The following is a 25,430-nucleotide window of genomic DNA, read 5'->3' as shown; positions in this document are numbered from 1 at the left end:
GATTCACGTGCGGTTAGCTACTGCGCTAAAGAGCCTGGCTTGCGAGGCTAAGGTGTGCTCATTAGAGCACTAAGAGCTGCTCCAGTTGGACCATGTTATACCAATTATCTTAGATCGTTCCAGTTGCTGATCCGTTGGTCTTACGAGATAATTAGATAATAACCATTGCTCCACCCGTTTGTGTTTGATATGCACAAGTATTATCCTTCCGTTTCGTTTGTAGAAAAGGCTTAGATAATTTGACAAACAGAAATGCCAGACCTAGTGGTTTCTAACGATACCGAGATCATTGCGAAAGTCAAACAAACAGCAGAGATATTGATGATTTTCAAAGTTCACACCTAGGGGGAACAGACAGTAGGCATCTATTTGACGCGAATCCCGTTCGGAACTCCAGAGGAGCACGTGCAGTTACGTACTCACCCGGATAATCTGTTCCCCAGTCTACGTACAAAGTCACGCGTATGACACTCGCCATTTCGACAATCCCGCTGAACGTCGTCACTTTGAAGGCGTTGTGGGCGTTGCGGGGAACAGGTGTATCGAATGCGGCAGCTCTTCGACGGGCGTAGACGGGCAAAGACTGTGGCGTTTTTTCAAGACCCGCAAAAATATCTTCCCTTTCCCGACGTCGCCCGTAATAAACGACACGCTCCGCGCTTACCGTCCGACGTCGGAACCGGGCAGTTTAAATTCGGTGCAGATCCGACACGCCGTTGCGGAGATATTCGTGCGCGCACGGAAACGGGCTGCAAATCGCGTCGTCACGGGAGAAGTACGGAAAACAACCACAGCTTCACTTTCGACCTCTACGGATTTGGCGTGCGCGAGCCAAATTCGGCGGTGATCGGACTCGCCGTCCTGGAGATCCTCTCCTAGATAGCAAGCCACACACACACACACACACACACACACACACACACACACACACACACACACACACACACACACACACACACACACACACACACACACACACACACACACACACACACACACACACACACACACACACACACACACACACACACACACACACACAGCTCTCCTTTATGTCTAGACCTATCCTACCCCGCCCTATGGTCGGAGCAATTTAGCTTTTGCGCGTTTACAATACACGCGTCCTAGTCTGTATGCATGCATCTTGCAATCTACGCATTTTCTTTTGTCGTTGTCTTTCTAGCATCCTATCTAACAACATCATGATCGGTTCCTGAAGAATGACGCCATTTCCGCAAAGTTCCGTTACACACGGACGGACGCACGCACGCGCACAAGCGACCCCGTGAGACGCTTAATTAGGTTAAAAAACCTCTGACTGCAGCGGGCGGATCTTAGGAATTAGAGGTGGCGTACAGTGGCTGGCGAGCGCACCTCACATCCGCACATCCGCATACTCAGCTAATTTGAACAAAAAAAAACTCCTCCGCAGAACGCCCAAGTCTCGTTTCTGACCGTCGGAGGCGACCGTTCGTCTTGGACGGCCGAACTCGAGACCGGCGTTGTGTCGATCGGCACGCTAGCTAGAAACAGACATCCAGCCGGAAGCGTGGGTTGGTGTATTCTAAGCGGAGTAGATAATGCCGCCCACATCCGTCTAGCAACCCGGCCATATCCGGCCGTCGGTATACCGTAGGCTACCGCATGCGCGTCTCAACAACCATATGTAGATCACACGAGCAACAACAATAAACGGACGCTGTGCATTCCAAAGTTGTTTACATGGTTGTTTCTGTCGATTCCGTTGCCATTTCTGGTAGAAACCGTTGCGCATGCGCCTAGGATTAACCAGTCAGAGGTTGATATTTTGTGCCTGTTTACGTGTATTTTGGAGATATACCTGTACGATAATACGTACAGTACTAACAACAACAGTAACATTTAATTAAGAGTAACTCACACCTAGCCTCCTCCCCACACTCACGTGAGTGGCAGTGTCGAATCATTTCTTGCACGGATCTCAGATTCTGTGTAGCAAGACTGCTACACAGATCTACAATTAAATGTGTAGTATTCTTGAAATTGCAAATAACAACAAGTACACAACTCCAAATAATGCTTCAATACTGCCCCACATTAGGGTAGCCTTGCCAAAACCTAGAGAATCTACAAACACTCCACCTAAAGCTGAACCAGTAATTTCACCAAGACTGGAAAAAATCCTAAAAGCAGAGTATACTTTTCCAATTGTAGTTTCATCAAGTTTGTCTACTTGTAACTTTCTACAGAACTCATTCAACAGATCTGTGTAGCAAGAACCAAGTGTCAATGCACTCCCAATTCCTATGAACACTTGTGCAAGAACCTGTAAGGCAATGGAGTGTCCAAACGACATGAGAAAGAATCCACCAGCACCAGCAGTTATAATTCCACTCGGTACAAACCATCTAGGATGCATCATATCACATAGTTTGCCTACCACAGGTGCTACTAAAGTATTAGCAACTCCACTCGCCAGGAAAACAAGTCCCACTTTTCCGGGCAAAAAATTAAACTTGCTGTGCAAGAAAGCAGACAAAGTTGCTTGTGGAAACGAAATACAGATCAATATCATATAGCCTGAAGCAATTGTTAGTATTGTCCACAATTTGCAAGCAAGTCCAATAAACTGTTTTGTGGAAATAGAATCTTCATGCGAGGTGTAGGATGGCTCCAAGCTATTGACGGTTGGCACAAACACAGCAATAAATGCAAGCAGTAAGAGAAACATTCCTAGTGTGCCTGCTGGCATCATAAATCCCTTCCAGTTATATAAAATGCCTCCCATAGGTGGCCCAAGAATATTACCCATAGACCATGTCACTGCCATTAGTGATGACACAAATCCAACTTTGTCCGGATAGGAAGACATCACAAGTGAGAAAGAGGAGACATCTACTGAAGCCACGCCTACACCAACACTCATTCTCAGAAGAACAGACAAAGCCAAGAAGTATCTCCACTCGGTCACATATTGCAATACTCCAAACAGTAGCCACGATCCTCCAGCTAGAAACAGTCCGGTTACTAAACAGAACTTACCACCGTAGGACTTTAGTGACAAATATCCGGTAAACATAGACGCGAGCACGTAGGTCGGCGAGAATGCGGATACCACATATCCTGTAAACTCTGACGGTCGCTTCTGATTGTAAGGCGCTTTTTTGATGTGCTGCGGATAGTATGTCGATACGAGACTGTACGAAGAAAAGCACAATACGCAAAGTACCATCGCAAAGAGAAGAAACATGGATCGGTGTTGCGTCATACCAATCAGGTGTAGCAAATAGTAAACAATAGACATACGGGGTATGTATAGGAGATAATGTTAGCCTCGAACTTTCAAACCAGACTGCGCGCGAAGTGCGAGAACTCTAGTCTGGACCAAGTCGGTGTACTAAAATGATTTCGAAAATAGCCTTCTGAGCCAATCGGCTTCTCATAGCCGGACTGCCGGTTGTAAATTCTGATTGGTTTAGCAGTAATTGGTTATGCTAAGTGCACTAACGCTGATTGCGCGCGTGTGCAGCTAAGTGCACGCCAGAGCCGTGATGAAGACTCTGGTGCACGCACACATCTTAGTTTTAGTTTCAGCTTCAGTTCTTCGATATTTTCAAGCTTGCGGTGACTAGACATGCACAGCAGCGTCGCTAGACCATCACCTCTGACAACTGGTCGAGCGGTAGTCTCGCCAGTCGAGCGGTTAGACTAGCTAGCGGTCTGCCAAAGAATCAATGTGTCGTGGTTTCATGCCGTCCACCAAGATATCACCGGAAACACGGCAGACGTCTCTTCTTTGTTTTTGAGATCTCATGGCATTTACCAATGATATGTTGATCTAGGTAAAACGATCCTACGCCGTTAGACTGCCATTTAGCATCGCTATTGATAAATACTTCCGAAATCGTTTTAGTATCCACTTGGTCCAGACTAGAGTTCGCGCGCTCTCTGGTCTGGAAATTCGAGGCTAGATAATGTGTTGTAGTAGTGCGTGTAAGGTTACAAGTAGGATATAAGACTAGGGACATTGCAAGACAGTACATTCTCTCATAAGTGCACACATTACATGGTGTCAGAAATGGTCGATAGTCGAAACGCTTGATTCATATATGCACCGATGTCAGAGGACCAGAGACAAGACGAACGTCACGAAGTCGTCGTTGAAGAGTAATCTCACGAGCCTGTGGATGCACCACTGGGTATCGATCAGCAGTATCAACCAATGCAAATATTTGGAAGAATACCACATCCCAGACCGTTATGCCTTACTGGAAATGTGGGACAGGCGTGGAGAGAGTGGAAACAACTGTGGGAATCGTATGAAGTACTTTCCAATCTGAAACAACAGCCTGCACAAGTTTGTATTGCAACATTCATCACATATGTGTCGGACAGCAAGCCTTGAGGATCTACAGTGCACTTCCATTCGAGAAAGAGAAGGACAAGGCAAACACGGACATTGTTCTACGACTAATGGAGAATCACTGTTTGGGTGAAACGAATATTATCTACGAGAGGTTCATGCTCAATCAGCGTGCACAAGCGGAAGGTGAGACGTTCGATCAATATCTTACTGCCCTAAAGGATCGAGCTAGTGAAAACGTGCCAGTACGGTCCAATGCACGATGACATACTGAGAGATAGAGTAGTAGTTGGCATACGAGACAACACAGTCAGATAGCAGCTTCTTCTTCAGAAGAAACTAACATATTGAGTGAGACAGTAGATATGTGCAGAGCAAGTGAGTCCACAGCGACACAAATGAAAGCGATGGCAGTCCGAGACAGTGTACACGGTATCCAGGGCAAAATGCGACCCAACCCAATGAAACGCAAGTCCAAAAACATTTTGAGAAAATGATGGGTATGTAGGGATGGGTATGTACTTATGTCATTTATGCCCATCTCCTACATCACATTCACAACTGCTGCAAGCGATATAGGTAAAAAGATTGTGATGCGGGAGATGGGCATAAATGACATAAGTACATACCCATCCCTACATACCCATCATTTTCTCAAAATGTTTTTGGACTTGTTTCATATATTTTTAGCTATGTTAAAAGTATATTACGCGAGCACGTGAGTGTGTGTGTATATATATATATATATATATATATATATATATATATATATATATATATATATATATATATATATGTCCACTGATATATATATATATATATATATATATATATATATATATATATATATATATATATGCCCCGAAGATGGAAATGGCAGTTTTAGTAAACCGAGTGCCTAACATTTTGAACATGTGAGAGTACTTTCATGCTCAAAACCCCAGGAGAGACCACGTGGAGGTTGCACTCTCTGTGCCGCTCCCCTCCCACTCTAGGCCACGAATTCCAGGCTGTAATTAGACGCTGCACATTCCAGTTTAGCTACGGCATCTCTTTTCAAGTGACCTTATCTAGTGTGATGTAGGAAATGGGCATAAATGACATAAGTACATACCCATCCCTACATACTCATCATTTTCTCAAAATGTTTTTGGACTTGTGTAGTTTGAAATGGAAATGACAGTCTAGTGTTTAAACGTGTGCAGCTCGGCCGGGATTCAATCTTTGATTGCATCTCTAGACAACTCCCACGTTACGCTCAGCATACACGGAAGTACGTAGCAGCTGACGGATGTACGTAATAACACTGATTGCATCTATAAACAACTTCCATTACCTATAGGGTTGCACGGAAGAGATACACGCTTACATGCACAGAGAGTCAGACAGGACGCCGCGCCGTTGAAGATAGTGGTACTGTACATGTTCAACTACACGCAACTGTAAGCAGTATGTAGCAGCAGGTGGAAGTAGCAGCTAGGCTTCCAAACGGTAGTCACATGTACACACGTGACCGGAACAACATGGCGTTGTGGGAAGCAGTACGTGGAATTGCATGGCAGCAGTTGACTGATACAAGGTGACTTTGCACATTTCTAGCTGTTGGGTCAGTGCAATTCTTCGGACAAGAGCGAATCGTTTGGTGTGGCTCTCGTCGTTGTAGCTGCTTCGAGTGAGGCGCTAGCCTGGCTCACAGGGAATGTGACACAAAACCCATCTAACTCAACAGGTGTTATACATGGGTTTCTGTAGATCGAGTTCGTAAAACCCATAGAAAACACAGCATGAAACGTTCAAACACACAACATGGGTTTTATTCGACACATGCGCAGCTGGTAATGCTGCATGAGACAGGCAGAATAGCTAGAATTCGTAGACATTTGTAGTTTGTAGTCGCCTAGTCTAAGGAACTATTTATTTGAGCTCTATAGACCGCGGATATGGCTACGGCTATAGGAAACACAAGGAATATGGGTTTTTAGGGTTATGATGAAAGAACCCACATAACAATAGCTGGGAAATCTGAAACCCAGCGTGAGCAGAGAACTGATGCGTTTACAGTAGCTAAAAGTCAGGAAAGCTGCTAATCAAAAGTGATGTAGTAGTAAATGAGCTCCGCTAGCGTTTTGTTACAAAATCAACTTGACAGCAGAGCACGACTGCAGATTACGAAAACCCACTGGAACCTTCGAAATAAACGCAAAACCCAATGCAGTTGTTAGAGAAAGACAGAAATGTTGCAATGTTCAGTTGGCATGTCGTCTACCACCCTGGGTGGACTCGTGATCCAAGGTCACGCCTACCAACCAAACTAATAGTGTTTACTTTCATACTTAGTGGATCGTAGAGTAGCAATTAGCAAGTCTAGAGAGACTAGACAGCTACCACCTTGGGCCTCCCAAGATGTGACCGTAAGCAGCAGGATCAAGGAGGATCGAAATGAACCAATCGGCGTCACGCTTGGATCATGCGTACCTGAACGGGAGCCTTCTGTAGCCAATCACCATCACGCACTGTTCAAATAGCAAATACGCGGGCACTTGGACTCAACCGGCAGTCTGTTCTGGCGGTTCGCTGTCGCGACGTCTGCAAGAGGATTACGCTTTCACCTACAACATGTACAGCGCAGTCCAGCGACTTGGGTCTTAGTTGACGTGGTTTGTAGAGATGTCTACGTGCCGTGAATGTCACTCTTCAGATGTAGAATGAGTTACGCTGTTTCACATTTTCCTTTTGATATTGTACGTAGATGAAACCATCGATGAAGAAGCCTAAGCTAGCCGAAAACAATGTCGGTAGTTTCTTCAAGTTATGACATGGATGGAGCTTGCCAGGGATTAGGGCTTTTGAATAAGATTCAGGAAAAACAAACTAATAAGTACCTCTTGTCTCTTCTTGTCTGTATTACTGCAGTTGCAACGACTGCTTTCTACTAGAAAACGATAAAATCCTCAAGTACAGGTGAATGCTCAACCATGCAGAGGTCGATCGTCCTACGACGGTTCAACTGAAAGAAACCACATCAGCGATTCATCACCTGGGCAAAAGAATCATCAGTGCGAAAGCAGATAACTGACAAGGACTGCTACTGAACGTGAAAAGAAAGCAGAGACACTTACACTTCTAGAGTGCATTTTTGCTAATCTAGATTGCAAGATGTGGCGATTAGGTAGGGTAACTGGAAATATAATCAGACATGATTACAATCAGTTCCATGTCCACTTACTGTTGCAATTTGCATTGGCGGTTCCATGGGTTTTCATGGGTTTCACCGATAATTATAGACGATTGAATTCAATAAAAAAGTCTATATATATATATATATATATATATATATATATATATAGCAAACTCAACCCTAAATTAGAAATGAAAATGGCGGTGCCTCTAGGTTTATGTATGGGTTTTCTTAATTTTTTCAAAATCCTCAAGGTGGGTTATGGTGGGTTATGGTAGGTTTCTTATGGTTTTACGTGGGTTTTTTGTGGATTTTTTGTGGGTTTTTGCGAAGTTTCTGTGGGTTAGAAAACCCACATGTGGGTATTTGTTTCACAAACCCACACATGGGTTTGCTTCGTTTCCCACGCAAATCCTCACGAAAACACACACAAAATCACAAGTGGGTTTTGTGTCACATTCCCTGTGGCTGACAAACGTGAAATGTGAAATGTGAAATGTGAAAGAACATATCGGGTTTTTTACTTGCCGATAGCTGGCTTCTGAGGAGCTTAGTGTCAGCAATGATAGTCTGGCTACCATTAGGAACGTTTGAAGTTGAGCGCTACGTGGGTCCGAGATCTCTCTAGTGAGTTCTGAGAGATCCGGTTCGGATGCGTTTGGATACTTTTGCATGGGGCACCATTTTAGATTTTCGCATCCCTACATAGGGAGTGCTACCGCACTCCCTGATAAGACAAAGCATTGAAAACAACATGACAAAGCAGACAAAGAATGCCGTTACTGTGGTAAGAACCATATATGTTTGGTGCTAAGTACTGTCCAGCATTTGGGAAACAATGCGTGGCATGCGGTGGACGTAATTACTTTGCTAGTATATGCAGATCAAGACAAAAGAAGAGACAGCCAAGGCAGACAAAGTTACACTATGTAGAAGCGGAAACAGATGACGAGAACGACAGTAGTGTGAATGAATCACTTATTACTCTGACATTGACACCACGGGATGCAATTCACTTAGGACATTTCAGCTTGACACAGGTGCCACGTGCAAATAGGAAAATGCTATCTACCGGTAAAGAATCCGAAAAATGGCGTTGCGTATAGATGATGTGTGGTGTTGCGTGCTTTCTCGATGATATACCGATTTGGGGTTCAAGCAAGGAAGAGCACGGCAAACGATTACGTCAGGTGATGGAGTGGCTCAGGGCTTGCAATTTTCGCTTGCAGCCAGAGAAGTGCAACTGCCGCCAATCTAGTATTACAAACTACAGACGCATAACACAGAAAGGGGTGGCGGTCGGCAGTGACAGACTTCACTCTATTACAGAGATGAAACGGCCAGCATCCAAGGAAAAGGTCAGGCGTCTGTTGGGCTTGCTCGCGCATGTGGCGAAGTTTCTACGTCGACATTCGCAGGAATCAGCTCCTTTGCGCCAGTTGTTGAAAGATGAGGCGGCATGGCAGTGGACACCAGTTCAAAAAAGATGCCTGGATGAAAATAAAAGAAATTGTAGTAGGAGCTCCCGTTCTGGCGTATCTTAGGCAAAGAGCTCCCACGATTGTATCCTGTGATGCATCTTCTTTTGGAATAGGCGCAGTCCTCCTGCAACTTCAAAGTGATGGACGGCGCGCACCCCTTACGTACATCTCTCGAGCTTTAACGTCCACAGAACAACGCTACTCTCAGAGTGAAAGGGAACGCCTAACCATGACGTGGGCGTGTGAGAAGTCCCACTGTTATTTATTTGGCAGCGAAGAGCGGTTTGTCATTGAAACAGATCATAAACCGCCAGTATCAATAATGGATGTTCAAAGCTTGGATGAATGCCACCTAGATTGATGAGAATGAAGCTTCGATTGATGCGCTACAGCGTTGAGGTGCAATACGTTTCGGGAAAATGTCTGGTGTCAGCAGATGCTTTAGCAAGAGCACCAGTGGATGACGAGGATCCAAGAATTGAGAAAGTGGTCCAGGATCACGTCGATGTAGTTACCGAATGCTTGCCAGAGTCAGGTCTTCGGTTGTAGAAAATTAGAGAAGCAACTCTGAGGGATCCTCAACTGACTATACTTCATCGTGTCCTCCAAACAAGTTGGCCTACTCGTCACAATTTGCAAAAAGAATTTCAACGGTTTTGGCCTTACCAGCATCTGCTGACACGGGTGCAGGGATTGATTATGTGAGGGACTCAGATTGTCATTTCTCGGAGTCTTCGCAAAGAGATGTCGGCCAGCGCTCACAAGGGTCATCAGGATATTGCTAAAACCAAAGCTTGTTTGCGTGAGACAATGTGGTGGCCAGACATGTCCAATGAGGTAAGGCAAATGATGACAGACTGTGACGTCTGTGGTTGTTACCGTCACCAGCAGCGAAAGGAACCTCTGACTTCTACATCTTTACCACAGCTGCCGTGGGAACGGGTGGCGGCGGATCTCTTTGAACTGCAGGGCGACCATAATTTGTTAGTACTTGACTACTATTCACGTTTTCCGGAAGTCAGAAAACTGTCAAGTATGCGGACCGTAAATGTCATCCAGCACTTTAAAAGAATTTTCTCTTGTCATGGAATTCCGGTGAAATTTTTCAACGATAATGACCCCTAGTTCGCCAGTGCGGAGTTTCAGAAATTAGCTACGGCGTACGGATTTCATCACAGAACGTCATCGCGTTTACACTCCCAAGGTAATGGATTAGTTGAGTGTAGTGTTCAAACAATCAAGAGTTTGATGACAAAGGCCAAGTCTTCGGGAGGAGACTTCTATCTTGCTCTGTTGGCATATCGGACGGCTCCACACGAAGCAACCGGTGTCTCTCCAACCCATCTGCTAATGGGTCGCCGCTTGCATACCACATTGCCTTCTCTTCCAGGAGTGCTTGCACCGGAAGTGGCCAGACGAGATACAATGCAAGAAACAGATGAACGCAGTAAACAGCAGCAGAGGAAATACTATGACCAACGAACTGGAGCTCAACCACTTCCCCAGCTGGACATTCATGATAGGATGTTAGTCTGGGACACAATATGCAAACATGGAGGATTCCAGCTACAGTGATTCAGCAATTTCATGGACGTTCTTTTCGTGTGCGGTTAGCCAGTTGCACTGTGCTGCGACGAAACCGTCATCAGTTGCAGTGACGACCAGATTTATCCCGCACAGATGAGATAGCATTGGAAAGGGAGAACGAGACCGAAGAGGCAAATAGTAGCGGTATTGCAAGTGGAGACAAACCATTAGGAGAGTTAAGGGTGGAACAACTATCCTCTCACGAGAAAAAGACACGGTCGGGTCGACAGGTCAAACTACCAGTTTGGCGAAAGGACCACGTTACTTAGGACTTGTGTTTGCGAGTTGTGTTTGCGGACTACGCTCCGTACGACTTGTGTTGGGGAAAGGAAGATGTAGCAAATAGTAAACAATAGACATACGGGGTAGTGGGTAGCGCACTAGTTAGTGAGAGAGCGGGACTGTATGAAAGAAAGGTCTACAAGACTTTACATCAGGGATGCGTCAATTTCCTTTGCCCGCTCGATCCGGATAGCACATGGTACAGTACACGTCCCAGTGCATCTAATTTTTTAGTCTCTCGCGCAGCCAACGGAAGTCAGGCAATCCGCCGGAAGGATGTAGGCGGAGATGGTCTGGCTACGCGAGACTATCCGACAAACCTTGTCATCTCGTAGATTCGTACTCAGTCCTTCTCCTCGCGCTCGCTTCACGTGTTTTGGCACGTGCTTTTCGTTCCACTTGCCAGGACCACGTGGAGCGCGCGCGAGGAGGAGAACTGGGTACGATTCTAGTCATCTTGACAATGGGCGCTTTGTTTGGGTTCTTAGGGCGTGTCATAAAACACAAAGCTTGAATTCCAAATTAACCACCTCGAACCATGTCTTCTGCTGTCTGCTTTTACTTGCAGAAGCACTGCCAGCACTTGGTATCATTTCATCTGCATGGTTACTTACAAATTGATTGCACCACGTTACAATTGGGTCATGATGAATTGGGTCACCAGAAAGCGTGGTTCGAGATGGTTTGGAGTTTGGAGTTTCAAGTTTTGTGGTTTTAACTAGCCAGTGGACTTCGTAGGACTGTAGAGTGCTGGAGATGTGGGGGATTGGTCACTACCAATCGCAGTGCCCTTCTTTTGAGGCTGTAGCAGATAGTAAACGTAGCAAATGGAATACACCACGACCACGGTATTCAGGTGTTCATGTTGATTGTGATAGACAACCGCCGAGTGCAGTAGTAAGAACAAACACGTCAACTGATAGTCACTCGGTGTATGTAGATGCTAAAATTTCCGGACATCAAGTACGCTGCCTAGTGGATACAGGGAGCAGGTTTTTCTATTCTACCCGAGTCCTTCGCCACCACCCTGTCGTTGACTTCGTCGTCTTTAACTCTGGAAATGGCTAATGGTGAGCATTTGCCTGTAGCGGGAGAGGTTCGTTTACTCGTGAAGCTTGGATGCTTAGAAACAGAACGCCGGGGTTTTTTGTTGCTAACGTGTCTGTATTATGTGTGATACTAGGAGTTGACTTCTTGAAACAGAATACAATTGATGTACTGTTTAGTGAGCACTGTTTACATCGGCAAGACCGTTTGATATCGATTCAAGGACAGACTAGAAGTACATCTCCAACACAGGGTTGCCGCGTCGCCTTGCTAGACGATATTACCCTTACGCTGGACCAGCGAGAAGTGATTGCACTAGGAGCCTTGATTGGGGAACACGGAGAGATAATATGCGACAGTAACGACTGCTTGTTCGAGCCTGACCACAAACTTGGAGAAACGTTAGAGTTACTTGCAGCTCCGGCCGTAGTTAATGGTCGTTTGGGCAAAACACCTGTCCGCATTTTGAACGTGGCCGGCACCGTCCAGCTGTATCGTGGGAAGACGTTAGGCCGCGTTTGCGTCGACACTGATCTCCGTGGCGTTACAACTCTACACCCTTCACAAACCACGGACTGCTCAGGATTGAATACGACAGCATTTTGTTCTACACGCAAGGTTATCGACTGGAGTCAGTTCGACTGGTCACAAAGTGAGCTGACGTTACCCCAACAGGCAGCCCTTCAAAATTTGTTGGAACGATATTCCGACCTATTCTCTACAGGACTATCCGACATTGGACGTACCAACGTAACCTGCCATCTATTGCCACAGGCGACCATCATCCCCTGCGACAACGACCGTATCGACAACCGTTTAGTCTTCGTCAGTAAGTTGGACCCCAAGTGCAGAGCATGCTAGAAAACGATATCATCAAACCATGTTCTAGCCCATGGTCATCACCGGTCCTTTTGGTACCCAAAAAGGATGAAAGTTTTCGGTTTTGCATTGACTTTCGCCAAATAAACGATGTCGTCGTAAAAGACGCGTACCCTATACCACGAGTAGATGATACACTGGCAGCTCTCGGCGGTGAGCAGTTTTTCTCAACGTTAGATCTCTCCAGTACTTATTGACAAGTCGAATTAGACGCCGAGTCTCAGCCTAAAAGTGCGTTCACTACACATTCCGGTCACTACAAGTTTCAAGTTATGCCTTTTGGTCTATGTAATGCGCCACCTACATTCCAACTCCTCGTGGAACTTGTGCTGCGATGACTAACCTGGGACGCGTGTTTGATTTACTTAGATGATAGTATCATATTCTCTAGCACATTTAGGCAGCATCTTGTTCGACTCCAACTGGTTCTAGACTGTCTCAGACAAGCTGGCTTGAAGCTCTCTCCCATTAAATGCCATTTCTGCGAAACGCAAGTTAATCATCTTGGACATCAGGTTTCAAAGCGTGGTATTTCGACTGATCCGTCAAAGTGGGAAAAAGTTCTCAACTGGTCAACACCCAAGACCGTTAAAGAGGTCAAGGCGTCACTCGGCATTGCCAGTTATTACCGACGTTTTATCGACAATTTCGCTCATGTTACTAGTTCACTCAACAAACTAACACGAAAAGAGGTGAGGGGGAAAAGGTGGAAATCTCGCATCCATCCCACTTGTGTATGTACTATATGCACGTACTATACGCTATGCTGGGCCAAACGATCGTTGAGATGTACACTGATGCGGTAGCTAAACCTTGAACATGTGCGGTAATACTATATATAGTATTTCCAATCTATCTATATACATATGCTTGCATCAAGTTCGCTAACCTAGACTATGCAACGCTACATAAACTCCTGCCACCATATTTTCATTGCCACATATTCTTGAAATTGCAAATAACAACAAGTACACAACTCCAAATGATGTTCCAATACTACCCCACATCAGTGTAGCCTTGCCAAAACCTAGAGACTCTACAAACACTCCACACAATCCTGAGCCAGTAATTTCACCAAGAGTGGCAAGAATTCTAAAAGCAGTGTATACTTTTCCAATTGTAGTTTCATCAAGTTTGTCTACTTGTAACTTTCTACAGAACTCCTTCAACAGATCTGTGTAGCAAAAACCAAGTGTCAGTGCACTCCCGATTCCTATGAACACTTGTGCAAGAACTTGCAAGACAATGGAGTTTCCAAACGACATGAGAAAGAATCCACCAGCACCAGCCATTATAATACCACTCGGTACAAACCATCTAGGATGCATCATATCACACATTTTACCTACCACAGGTGCCGGAACAGCATTGGCAACTCCACTCGCCAGAAAAACAAATCCTACTTGTCTGGGTGAAAAATGAAACTTCTTGTGTAGGAAAGATGACAAGGTTGCTTGTGGAAATGAAAGACAGATCGCTATTATATATCCTGAAACAAATGTGAGCATTGTCCATAGACTCCAAAGTGTCCAATAAATTGTTTCGTAGAAATATGAGTTTTTCCTGGCTTGTAGGAAAGCTTCATGCTATTACCAGATGGCACAAAAACAGCAATAAACGCAAACAGCAAAAGACAAATTCTTAGTGAGCTTGCTGGCACTATAAATTCAATGCAGTCATATAGAATGCCTCCCATAAATGGCCCGAGAATATTACTCACAGACCATGTCATTTCCATAAGTGATGACACTAATCCAATTTTGTCAGGATACGAAGATAGCACGAGTGAGAAAGATGAGACATCTACTGAAGCTACTCCAAAACCAACGGTCAGTCTCAGAACGACAGAGAAAGCCAAAAAGTGTCTCCACTCTGTCATATATTGCAATACTCCAAACAGCACCCACGCTCCTCCGGCTAGAAACAATCCAGTTACAAGACAAAATTTACCGCCGTAATACCTCAATGAGACGTGTCCAATAAAAATGGACCCCAGCAGATAGGTCGGCGAGAATGAGGCTACTACATATCCTGTAAACTCTGACGGGCGCTCCTGATTGTAAGGCGAATTTTTGATGTGCTGCGGATAGTATGTCGATATAAGACTATACGAAGACAAGCAGAGGACACGGAGCACCATCACAAAGAGAAGAATAATCAATCGATGTTGAAGCAGAGATGCCATGTGTAACTGTACCGAATGTCATTTCTGTCCTAATTAACTAACAAAGACTAGTGTCCTGCAGCAGGATGTGGTGAGGGCGTACACGTACTTCCTGAACCTGGAATCTACATTCAGACTAACTCTCGTACAGTACCTAAACTACGTGTACCAACTATGATGCGTTTTCAAGATATCTGAAGTATGTGTGGTAAGTCTGGAGCGATTACTAAGTAAAAGAGAGCAGGAGGTCTAATCGCGTGCATTCTGCTCGTGTTGCTTGTGTTGATTACGGTCAATTACAGTTGTAATGAAGAAGCACTAGAGAGCTAAACCCTCGGCTGAGGTTCCAAGTATATGCATAAATATACATGTAATATAGTAAGTCATGAGATATACAACTTGGCATGATAATACGTACAGTACTAACAGAAGTAACATTTAATCAATTAAAAGAGTTTGAAAGAGTACCTCACACCTAGCCTCCTCCCCACACTCACGTGAGCCTGTCAGTGTCCGGTTCATTTCTTGCACAGATCTGTGTAGCAAGAGTGCTACACTGATCTACAATTAAATGTGAGGTATTCTTGAAATTGTAAATAACAACAAGTACACAACTCCAAACAATGTTTCAATACTGCCCCACATTAGGGTAGCCTTGCCAAAACCTAGAGAATCTACGGACACTCCACCTAAAGCTGAACCAGTAATTTCACCGAGAATGGAAAAAATCCTGAGAGCAGAGTATGCTTTTCCAATTGTAGTTTCATCCAGTTCGTCTACTTGTAACTTTCTACAGAACTCCTTCAACAGATCTGTGTAGCAAGAACCAAGTGTCAATGCACTCCCAATTCCTATGAACACTTGTGCAAGAACTTGTAAGGCAATGGAGTGTCCAAACGACATGAGAAAGAATCCACCAGCACCAGCAGTTATAATTCCACTCGGTACAAACCATCTAGGATGCATCATATCACACAGTTTGCCTACCACAGGTGCTACTAAAGTATTAGCAATTCCACTCGCCAGGAAAACAAGTCCCACTTTTCCGGGCAAAAAATTAAACTTGCTGTGCAAGAAAGCAGACAAAGTTGCTTGTGGAAACGAAATACAGATCAATATCATATAGCTTGAAGCAATTGTTAGTATTGTCCACAATTTGCAAGCAAGTCCAATAAACCGTTTTGTGGAAATAGAATTTTCACGTGAGGTGTAGGATGGCTCCAAGCTATTGACAGTTGGCACAAAAACAGCAATAAATGCAAGCAGCAAGAGAAACATTCCTAGTGTGCCTGCTGGCATCATAAATCCCTTCCAGTCATATAAAATGCCTCCCATAGGTGGCCCAAGAATATTACCCATAGACCATGTCACTTCCATTAGTGATGACACAAATCCAACTTTGTCCGGATAGGAAGACATCACCAGTGAGAAAGAGGAGACATCTACTGAAGCCACGCCTACACCAACAGTCATTCTCAGAAGGACAGAGAAAGCCAAGAAGTATCTCCACTCGGTCACATATTGCAATACTCCAAACAGTAGCCACGATCCTCCAGCTAGAAACAGTCCGGTTACTAAACAGAACTTACCACCGTAGGACTTCAGTGACAAATATCCGGTAAAATAGACGCGAGTATAAACGTCGGCGAGAATGCGGATACTACATATCCTGTAAACTCTGACGGTCGCTTCTGATTGTAAGGCGCTTTTTTGATGTGCTGCGGATAGTATGTCGATACGAGACTGTACGAAGAAAAGCACAAGACGCGGAGCACCATCGCAAAGAGAAGAAACACGGATCGGTGTTGCGTCATACCAATCAGGTGTAGCAAATAGTAAACAATAGACATACGGGGTATGTATAGGGGATAATGTTAGCCTCGAACTTTCAGACCAGACTGCGCGCGAAGTGTGAGAACTCTAGTCTGGACCAAGTCGGTGTACTAAAATGATTTCGGAAATAGCCTTCTGAGCCAATCGGCTTCTCATAGCCGGACTGCCTGTTGTAAATTCTGATTGGTTTAGCAGTAATTGGTTATGCTAAGTGCACTAACGCTGATTGCGTGCGTGTGCAGCTAAGTGCACGCCAGAGCCGTGATGAAGACTCTGGTGCACGCACACATCTTAGTTTTAGTTTCAGCTTCAGTTCTTCGATATTTTCAAGCTTGCGGTGACTGGACATGCACAGCAGTGTCGCTAGACCATCACCTCTGACAACTGGTCGAGCGGTAGTCTCGCCAGTCGAGCGGTTAGACTAGCTAGCGGTCTGCCAAAGAATCAGTGTGTCGTGGTTTCATGCTGTCCACCAAGATATCGCCGCAAACACGGCAGACGTCTCTTCTTTGTTTTTGAGATCTCATGGCATTTACAAATGATATGTTGATCTAGGTAAAACGATCCTACGCCGTTAGACTACCATTTAGCATCGCTATTAATAAATACTTCCGAAATCGTTTTAGTATCGACTTGGTCCAGACTAGAGTTCGCGCGCTTCGCGCGCTCTCTGGTCTGGAAATTCGAGGCTAGATAATGTGTTGTAGTAGTGCGTGTAAGGTTACAAGTAGGATATAAGACTAGGGACATTGTAAGACAGTACATTCTCTCATAAGTGCACACATTACATGGTGTCAGAAATGGTCTATAGTCGAAACGCTTGATTCATATATGCACCGATGTCAGAGGACCAGAGACGAGACGAACGTCACGAAGTCGTCGTTGAAGAGTAATCTCACGAGCCTGTGGATGCACCACTGGGTATCGATCAGCAGTATCAACCAATGCAAATATTTGGAAGAATACCACATCCCAGACCGTTATGCCTTACTGGAAATGTGGGACAGGCGTGGAGAGAGTGGAAACAACTGTGGGAATCGTATGAAGTACTTTCCAATCTGAAACAACAGCCTGCACAAGTTTGTATTGCAACATTCATCACATATGTGTCGGACAGCAAGCCTTGAGGATCTACAGTGCACTTCCATTCGAGAAAGAGAAGGACAAGGCAAACACGGACATTGTTCTACGACTAATGGAGAATCACTGTTTGGGTGAAACGAATATTATCTACGAGAGGTTCATGCTCAATCAGCGTGCACAAGCGGAAGGTGAGACGTTCGATCAATATCTTACTGCCCTAAAGGATCGAGCTAGTGAAAACGTGCCAGTACGGTCCAATGCACGATGACATACTGAGAGATAGAGTAGTAGTTGGCATACGAGACAACACAGTCAGATAGCAGCTTCTTCTTCAGAAGAAACTAACATATTGAGTGAGACAGTAGATATGTGCAGAGCAAGTGAGTCCACAGCGACACAAATGAAAGCGATGGCAGTCCGAGACAGTGTACACGGTATCCAGGGCAAAATGCGACCCAACCCAATGAAACGCAAGTCCAAAAACATTTTGAGAAAATGATGGGTATGTAGGGATGGGTATGTACTTATGTCATTTATGCCCATCTCCTACATCACATTCACAACTGCTGCAAGCGATATAGGTAAAAAGATTGTGATGCGGGAGATGGGCATAAATGACATAAGTACATACCCATCCCTACATACCCATCATTTTCTCAAAATGTTTTTGGACTTGTTTCATATATTTTTAGCTATGTTAAAAGTATATTACGCGAGCACGTGAGTGTGTGTGTATATATATATATATATATATATATATATATATATATATATATATATATATATATATATATATATATATATATATATATATATATATATATATATATATATATATGTCCACTGATATATATATATATATATATATATATATATATATATATATATATATATATATGCCCCGAAGATGGAAATGGCAGTTTTAGTAAACCGAGTGCCTAACATTTTGAACATGTGAGAGTACTTTCATGCTCAAAACCCCAGGAGAGACCACGTGGAGGTTGCACTCTCTGTGCCGCTCCCCTCCCACTCTAGGCCACGAATTCCAGGCTGTAATTAGACGCTGCACATTCCAGTTTAGCTACGGCATCTCTTTTCAAGTGACCTTATCTAGTGTGATGTAGGAAATGGGCATAAATGACATAAGTACATACCCATCCCTACATACTCATCATTTTCTCAAAATGTTTTTGGACTTGTGTAGTTTGAAATGGAAATGACAGTCTAGTGTTTAAACGTGTGCAGCTCGGCCGGGATTCAATCTTTGATTGCATCTCTAGACAACTCCCACGTTACGCTCAGCATACACGGAAGTACGTAGCAGCTGACGGATGTACGTAATAACACTGATTGCATCTATAAACAACTTCCATTACCTATAGGGTTGCACGGAAGAGATACACGCTTACATGCACAGAGAGTCAGACAGGACGCCGCGCCGTTGAAGATAGTGGTACTGTACATGTTCAACTACACGCAACTGTAAGCAGTATGTAGCAGCAGGTGGAAGTAGCAGCTAGGCTTCCAAACGGTAGTCACATGTACACACGTGACCGGAACAACATGGCGTTGTGGGAAGCAGTACGTGGAATTGCATGGCAGCAGTTGACTGATACAAGGTGACTTTGCACATTTCTAGCTGTTGGGTCAGTGCAATTCTTCGGACAAGAGCGAATCGTTTGGTGTGGCTCTCGTCGTTGTAGCTGCTTCGAGTGAGGCGCTAGCCTGGCTCACAGGGAATGTGACACAAAACCCATCTAACTCAACAGGTGTTATACATGGGTTTCTGTAGATCGAGTTCGTAAACCCATAGAAAACACAGCATGAAACGTTCAAACACACAACATGGGTTTTATTCGACACATGCGCAGCTGGTAATGCTGCATGAGACAGGCAGAATAGCTAGAATTCGTAGACATTTGTAGTTTGTAGTCGCCTAGTCTAAGGAACTATTTATTTGAGCTCTATAGACCGCGGATATGGCTACGGCTATAGGAAACACAAGGAATATGGGTTTTTAGGGTTATGATGAAAGAACCCACATAACAATAGCTGGGAAATCTGAAACCCAGCGTGAGCAGAGAACTGATGCGTTTACAGTAGCTAAAAGTCAGGAAAGCTGCTAATCAAAAGTGATGTAGTAGTAAATGAGCTCCGCTAGCGTTTTGTTACAAAATCAACTTGACAGCAGAGCACGACTGCAGATTACGAAAACCCACTGGAACCTTCGAAATAAACGCAAAACCCAATGCAGTTGTTAGAGAAAGACAGAAATGTTGCAATGTTCAGTTGGCATGTCGTCTACCACCCTGGGTGGACTCGTGATCCAAGGTCACGCCTACCAACCAAACTAATAGTGTTTACTTTCATACTTAGTGGATCGTAGAGTAGCAATTAGCAAGTCTAGAGAGACTAGACAGCTACCACCTTGGGCCTCCCAAGATGTGACCGTAAGCAGCAGGATCAAGGAGGATCGAAATGAACCAATCGGCGTCACGCTTGGATCATGCGTACCTGAACGGGAGCCTTCTGTAGCCAATCACCATCACGCACTGTTCAAATAGCAAATACGCGGGCACTTGGACTCAACCGGCAGTCTGTTCTGGCGGTTCGCTGTCGCGACGTCTGCAAGAGGATTACGCTTTCACCTACAACATGTACAGCGCAGTCCAGCGACTTGGGTCTTAGTTGACGTGGTTTGTAGAGATGTCTACGTGCCGTGAATGTCACTCTTCAGATGTAGAATGAGTTACGCTGTTTCACATTTTCCTTTTGATATTGTACGTAGATGAAACCATCGATGAAGAAGCCTAAGCTAGCCGAAAACAATGTCGGTAGTTTCTTCAAGTTATGACATGGATGGAGCTTGCCAGGGATTAGGGCTTTTGAATAAGATTCAGGAAAAACAAACTAATAAGTACCTCTTGTCTCTTCTTGTCTGTATTACTGCAGTTGCAACGACTGCTTTCTACTAGAAAACGATAAAATCCTCAAGTACAGGTGAATGCTCAACCATGCAGAGGTCGATCGTCCTACGACGGTTCAACTGAAAGAAACCACATCAGCGATTCATCACCTGGGCAAAAGAATCATCAGTGCGAAAGCAGATAACTGACAAGGACTGCTACTGAACGTGAAAAGAAAGCAGAGACACTTACACTTCTAGAGTGCATTTTTGCTAATCTAGATTGCAAGATGTGGCGATTAGGTAGGGTAACTGGAAATATAATCAGACATGATTACAATCAGTTCCATGTCCACTTACTGTTGCAATTTGCATTGGCGGTTCCATGGGTTTTCATGGGTTTCACCGATAATTATAGACGATTGAATTCAATAAAAAAGTCTATATATATATATATATATATATATATATATATATAGCAAACTCAACCCTAAATTAGAAATGAAAATGGCGGTGCCTCTAGGTTTATGTATGGGTTTTCTTAATTTTTTCAAAATCCTCAAGGTGGGTTATGGTGGGTTATGGTAGGTTTCTTATGGTTTTACGTGGGTTTTTTGTGGATTTTTTGTGGGTTTTTGCGAAGTTTCTGTGGGTTAGAAAACCCACATGTGGGTATTTGTTTCACAAACCCACACATGGGTTTGCTTCGTTTCCCACGCAAATCCTCACGAAAACACACACAAAATCACAAGTGGGTTTTGTGTCACATTCCCTGTGGCTGACAAACGTGAAATGTGAAATGTGAAATGTGAAAGAACATATCGGGTTTTTTACTTGCCGATAGCTGGCTTCTGAGGAGCTTAGTGTCAGCAATGATAGTCTGGCTACCATTAGGAACGTTTGAAGTTGAGCGCTACGTGGGTCCGAGATCTCTCTAGTGAGTTCTGAGAGATCCGGTTCGGATGCGTTTGGATACTTTTGCATGGGGCACCATTTTAGATTTTCGCATCCCTACATAGGGAGTGCTACCGCACTCCCTGATAAGACAAAGCATTGAAAACAACATGACAAAGCAGACAAAGAATGCCGTTACTGTGGTAAGAACCATATATGTTTGGTGCTAAGTACTGTCCAGCATTTGGGAAACAATGCGTGGCATGCGGTGGACGTAATTACTTTGCTAGTATATGCAGATCAAGACAAAAGAAGAGACAGCCAAGGCAGACAAAGTTACACTATGTAGAAGCGGAAACAGATGACGAGAACGACAGTAGTGTGAATGAATCACTTATTACTCTGACATTGACACCACGGGATGCAATTCACTTAGGACATTTCAGCTTGACACAGGTGCCACGTGCAAATAGGAAAATGCTATCTACCGGTAAAGAATCCGAAAAATGGCGTTGCGTATAGATGATGTGTGGTGTTGCGTGCTTTCTCGATGATATACCGATTTGGGGTTCAAGCAAGGAAGAGCACGGCAAACGATTACGTCAGGTGATGGAGTGGCTCAGGGCTTGCAATTTTCGCTTGCAGCCAGAGAAGTGCAACTGCCGCCAATCTAGTATTACAAACTACAGACGCATAACACAGAAAGGGGTGGCGGTCGGCAGTGACAGACTTCACTCTATTACAGAGATGAAACGGCCAGCATCCAAGGAAGAGGTCAGGCGTCTGTTGGGCTTGCTCGCGCATGTGGCGAAGTTTCTACGTCGACATTCGCAGGAATCAGCTCCTTTGCGCCAGTTGTTGAAAGATGAGGCGGCATGGCAGTGGACACCAGTTCAAAAAAGATGCCTGGATGAAAATAAAAGAAATTGTAGTAGGAGCTCCCGTTCTGGCGTATCTTAGGCAAAGAGCTCCCACGATTGTATCCTGTGATGCATCTTCTTTTGGAATAGGCGCAGTCCTCCTGCAACTTCAAAGTGATGGACGGCGCGCACCCCTTACGTACATCTCTCGAGCTTTATCGTCCACAGAACAACGCTACTCTCAGAGTGAAAGGGAACGCCTAACCATGACGTGGGCGTGTGAGAAGTCCCACTGTTATTTATTTGGCAGCGAAGAGCGGTTTGTCATTGAAACAGATCATAAACCGCCAGTATCAATAATGGATGTTCAAAGCTTGGATGAATGCCACCTAGATTGATGAGAATGAAGCTTCGATTGATGCGCTACAGCGTTGAGGTGCAATACGTTTCGGGAAAATGTCTGGTGTCAGCAGATGCTTTAGCAAGAGCACCAGTGGATGACGAGGATCCAAGAATTGAGAAAGTGGTCCAGGATCACGTCGATGTAGTTACCGAATGCTTGCCAGAGTCAGGTCTTCGGTTGTAGAAAATTAGAGAAGCAACTCTGAGGGATCCTCAACTGACTATACTTCATCGTGTCCTCCAAACAAGTTGGCCTACTCGTCACAATTTGCAAAAAGAATTTCAACGGTTTTGGCCTTACCAGCATCTGCTGACACGGGTGCAGGGATTGATTATGTGAGGGACTCAGATTGTCATTTCTCGGAGTCTTCGCAAAGAGATGTCGGCCAGCGCTCACAAGGGTCATCAGGATATTGCTAAAACCAAAGCTTGTTTGCGTGAGACAATGTGGTGGCCAGACATGTCCAATGAGGTAAGGCAAATGATGACAGACTGTGACGTCTGTGGTTGTTACCGTCACCAGCAGCGAAAGGAACCTCTGACTTCTACATCTTTACCACAGCTGCCGTGGGAACGGGTGGCGGCGGATCTCTTTGAACTGCAGGGCGACCATAATTTGTTAGTACTTGACTACTATTCACGTTTTCCGGAAGTCAGAAAACTGTCAAGTATGCGGACCGTAAATGTCATCCAGCACTTTAAAAGAATTTTCTCTTGTCATGGAATTCCGGTGAAATTTTTCAACGATAATGACCCCTAGTTCGCCAGTGCGGAGTTTCAGAAATTAGCTACGGCGTACGGATTTCATCACAGAACGTCATCGCGTTTACACTCCCAAGGTAATGGATTAGTTGAGTGTAGTGTTCAAACAATCAAGAGTTTGATGACAAAGGCCAAGTCTTCGGGAGGAGACTTCTATCTTGCTCTGTTGGCATATCGGACGGCTCCACACGAAGCAACCGGTGTCTCTCCAACCCATCTGCTAATGGGTCGCCGCTTGCATACCACATTGCCTTCTCTTCCAGGAGTGCTTGCACCGGAAGTGGCCAGACGAGATACAATGCAAGAAACAGATGAACGCAGTAAACAGCAGCAGAGGAAATACTATGACCAACGAACTGGAGCTCAACCACTTCCCCAGCTGGACATTCATGATAGGATGTTAGTCTGGGACACAATATGCAAACATGGAGGATTCCAGCTACAGTGATTCAGCAATTTCATGGACGTTCTTTTCGTGTGCGGTTAGCCAGTTGCACTGTGCTGCGACGAAACCGTCATCAGTTGCAGTGACGACCAGATTTATCCCGCACAGATGAGATAGCATTGGAAAGGGAGAACGAGACCGAAGAGGCAAATAGTAGCGGTATTGCAAGTGGAGACAAACCATTAGGAGAGTTAAGGGTGGAACAACTATCCTCTCACGAGAAAAAGACACGGTCGGGTCGACAGGTCAAACTACCAGTTTGGCGAAAGGACCACGTTACTTAGGACTTGTGTTTGCGAGTTGTGTTTGCGGACTACGCTCCGTACGACTTGTGTTGGGGAAAGGAAGATGTAGCAAATAGTAAACAATAGACATACGGGGTAGTGGGTAGCGCACTAGTTAGTGAGAGAGCGGGACTGTATGAAAGAAAGGTCTACAAGACTTTACATCAGGGATGCGTCAATTTCCTTTGCCCGCTCGATCCGGATAGCACATGGTACAGTACACGTCCCAGTGCATCTAATTTTTTAGTCTCTCGCGCAGCCAACGGAAGTCAGGCAATCCGCCGGAAGGATGTAGGCGGAGATGGTCTGGCTACGCGAGACTATCCGACAAACCTTGTCATCTCGTAGATTCGTACTCAGTCCTTCTCCTCGCGCTCGCTTCACGTGTTTTGGCACGTGCTTTTCGTTCCACTTGCCAGGACCACGTGGAGCGCGCGCGAGGAGGAGAACTGGGTACGATTCTAGTCATCTTGACAATGGGCGCTTTGTTTGGGTTCTTAGGGCGTGTCATAAAACACAAAGCTTGAATTCCAAATTAACCACCTCGAACCATGTCTTCTGCTGTCTGCTTTTACTTGCAGAAGCACTGCCAGCACTTGGTATCATTTCATCTGCATGGTTACTTACAAATTGATTGCACCACGTTACAATTGGGTCATGATGAATTGGGTCACCAGAAAGCGTGGTTCGAGATGGTTTGGAGTTTGGAGTTTCAAGTTTTGTGGTTTTAACTAGCCAGTGGACTTCGTAGGACTGTAGAGTGCTGGAGATGTGGGGGATTGGTCACTACCAATCGCAGTGCCCTTCTTTTGAGGCTGTAGCAGATAGTAAACGTAGCAAATGGAATACACCACGACCACGGTATTCAGGTGTTCATGTTGATTGTGATAGACAACCGCCGAGTGCAGTAGTAAGAACAAACACGTCAACTGATAGTCACTCGGTGTATGTAGATGCTAAAATTTCCGGACATCAAGTACGCTGCCTAGTGGATACAGGGAG

At 44.8% G+C, this 25,430-nt stretch overlaps 4 protein-coding genes across 5 annotated transcripts; 1 reads left to right on the top strand and 3 right to left on the bottom strand.

Annotated features, from left to right (window-relative positions):
- Positions 1–1,821: 1,821 nt before the first annotated feature.
- On the bottom strand, positions 1,822–3,382 carry LOC134188622 (MFS-type transporter SLC18B1-like). 2 transcript variants are annotated; one of them, XM_062656792.1, is made up of 2 exons: positions 3,250–3,382; positions 1,822–3,176 (listed from the first exon to the last, which is right to left on the bottom strand). In XM_062656792.1, the coding sequence occupies exon 2, from the start codon at positions 3,056–3,058 to the stop codon at positions 2,000–2,002; it is 1,059 nt and encodes a 352-aa protein (XP_062512776.1). In that variant the 5' UTR covers positions 3,059–3,176; positions 3,250–3,382; the 3' UTR covers positions 1,822–1,999. The 2 variants fall into 2 exon arrangements, with proteins under 2 accessions (XP_062512776.1, XP_062512785.1); XM_062656801.1 differs by having other exon boundaries at positions 1,822–2,244; positions 2,306–3,344.
- Positions 3,383–13,680: 10,298 nt separating this feature from the next.
- LOC134196153 (MFS-type transporter SLC18B1-like) lies at positions 13,681–14,981 on the bottom strand. Its single transcript, XM_062665225.1, has 2 exons — positions 14,390–14,981; positions 13,681–14,285 (listed from the first exon to the last, which is right to left on the bottom strand). Exons 1-2 carry the CDS (start codon positions 14,979–14,981, stop codon positions 13,681–13,683), a joined length of 1,197 nt encoding a protein of 398 aa, XP_062521209.1.
- A 343-nt stretch (positions 14,982–15,324) lies between these two features.
- On the bottom strand, positions 15,325–16,033 carry LOC134197527 (uncharacterized). The gene has a single exon (XM_062666872.1). It carries the CDS (start codon positions 15,927–15,929, stop codon positions 15,528–15,530), a length of 402 nt encoding a protein of 133 aa, XP_062522856.1. The 5' UTR covers positions 15,930–16,033; the 3' UTR covers positions 15,325–15,527.
- Positions 16,034–23,316: 7,283 nt separating this feature from the next.
- Positions 23,317–24,147, top strand: LOC134196143 (uncharacterized). Its single transcript, XM_062665214.1, has 2 exons — positions 23,317–23,409; positions 23,698–24,147. The coding sequence occupies exons 1-2, from the start codon at positions 23,317–23,319 to the stop codon at positions 24,145–24,147; spliced, it is 543 nt and encodes a 180-aa protein (XP_062521198.1).
- Positions 24,148–25,430: the final 1,283 nt, after the last annotated feature.

This window comes from Corticium candelabrum, chromosome 1, assembly GCF_963422355.1.
Source record: "Corticium candelabrum chromosome 1, ooCorCand1.1, whole genome shotgun sequence".
NCBI lineage: Eukaryota > Metazoa > Porifera > Homoscleromorpha > Homosclerophorida > Plakinidae > Corticium > Corticium candelabrum.
Note: the sequence above shows the minus strand (reverse complement) of the source record. Positions and strands in the feature narration are given on the sequence as shown.